Source organism: Belonocnema kinseyi, chromosome 7 (genome assembly GCF_010883055.1).
Source record: "Belonocnema kinseyi isolate 2016_QV_RU_SX_M_011 chromosome 7, B_treatae_v1, whole genome shotgun sequence".
Taxonomy (NCBI): domain Eukaryota; kingdom Metazoa; phylum Arthropoda; class Insecta; order Hymenoptera; family Cynipidae; genus Belonocnema; species Belonocnema kinseyi.
In genome coordinates, this window is record NC_046663.1 from 64,647,523 (window position 1) to 64,649,427 (window position 1,905).

The window sequence follows — 1,905 nt, forward strand, 5'->3', positions numbered from 1 at the left end:
CTCTTGCATTTCTCAAAGTTTGAGACCGATATTTTATGTATAAAAAAAGTTCGACCGTTCAAAAAATGTTGAGGTTCAGAAAAAAGATGAAATAATTTTCAGAGAAGATCCTACCAAAATGCAGTACCTAAACGTACTTTATTGTACTCTAAGACATTTCCCAAAGTTTCAGCTCGTTATTTTATTTACAAAAAAATTTCTGAGGTTCAAAAAAACATTCAGTGAACTGAAAAACTGTGGTCGGTAATATAGGTATTTAGCTGTGTCACATGCCCTTAAAGTTTGTGTTCAGAGAGAAATATGAAAATGTGACTTTTAGTTGACCGGGAAAATTGAAAAACTTGTAGAAATGACCGAGACTTAAAATTCGTCCGAATCGTCACCCTGATTTTTTGAAATGATTGAAATCGTTCCAAAATCACTGAAATCTGTGAGCAATCTTTAAAATCTATCGGAATTTTTTATGAAATAATCGAAGTTTTTGTGAAATCCTTGAAATCTTTGATATCTTTGAGAAATCCGCGAAATATTAAAAATAAAAATTAGCATTGGGTAAAATTTGTGAAATTATTGAATTCTTTGGGAAAGCATATTCTAAATCTTTGCGAAATATATGAAATATTTTTTAAATATTTGGTCATATTTGTGAAATTATTTAAATCTTTGGCAATATGAATTTGATATGTACGTACCTGTATTTATTATTATTATTATTAAATTGAGTATTAAATAATAATAATATTAAAAATATTAAATAATAAATTGAATTATTTAATATTGAATTGAGTTTCTCTCTATTTTAGAGAGGCGGAAACGTCAAAGGATGGAGGAGTCGATGAGTCGGAGGCGCGAGTTTCAAGAAAGGTTCAACAGTTCTGGAACTGCCTCCCGATATCGAACGTCGAGGCAAAGTTCAGATACAGGTGTGTCTACAATTTCTGAAATAGGCATGGCTAATCTCGCTAATCTCAACAATTCCGAAAGTAATACAGTAAACGTTCCTTAGTACGATCCCTGAAAAGAGACGACTCAACGGAATCTGCTCGAGCTGGTCTCTTGGGTGATTTTGAACCCTCGGAGTACTACGTCGGCACCACTTTTGGCAACGAAGGCTACGGCGCGAATAGTCGTGTCGATCGCGATTATCATTCAGGGGATCTTCCTGATTTAACCATTGAGGGCACGAGAGCCTACTCGACAAACAGCACTCGGGTTGGCAATCCGCCCAGGGGAATATTCGACGACATATAAATATTTTGTTAGTTAAACATTTCCATTAAGCAGCCAATGGTATTATAATTTAGATTTATTCTCTTCTGTATATATTATACTTACGCACTTTCTTTTTATTTTCAAGTTCCCTAATTTTAAGGAAATTCGAAATAAGGAAACATATTTTTTTTCTTTTTGGCAGCGCAGCATTTTCAGTTAGGGATTTCTGAATCGAAAATTAAACTACATTGATATTGCATTTCCAGGGTGGCCGAAGGTCAGGGAAAATATGGATATCAGGAAAAAGTAGGCATTTTAAAGAAAAATGGCAAAAGTTGGAAAACCCTTAAAAAAAGTGTTTCTTATTGTAGGAAATTATGGAAAAATAATTATAAAAATGAATAATATTGAAATAATTATTGCAAAAAGTATAAGTTACTCATAACTGGTTTTTTTTATTATATTCAAAATCTTTGACGACGATTCTTTTGAACGTTTCAATTTTCATGTATTTTTTGTATGAGTAGTTTAAAATAAATTATTAATTTATTCTTTCCTTTACTTTTTGCATTAATTATTTCAATATTTTGATAATATTCATTTCTATAATTATTTTTCAATCATTTATCCTATGATCGAGAAAAAATTATAGGAAAATCATTATAGGTCTATTTAGTATTTATTTGAAGGGAT

General features: G+C 31.2%; 1 protein-coding gene across 1 annotated transcript in view; it reads left to right on the top strand.

Annotated features, from left to right (window-relative positions):
- LOC117177329 (LMBR1 domain-containing protein 2 homolog) overlaps positions 1-1,607 on the top strand; it is a 23,313-nt gene extending 21,706 nt beyond the window's left edge. Inside the window, exons 9-10 of the mRNA XM_033367952.1 lie at positions 804-923; positions 1,007-1,607. Coding sequence (XP_033223843.1) covers positions 804-923; positions 1,007-1,251 — 365 coding nt within the window. The 3' untranslated portion in view covers positions 1,252-1,607. The remainder of the gene's footprint in view (positions 1-803; positions 924-1,006) is intronic.
- Positions 1,608-1,905: the final 298 nt, after the last annotated feature.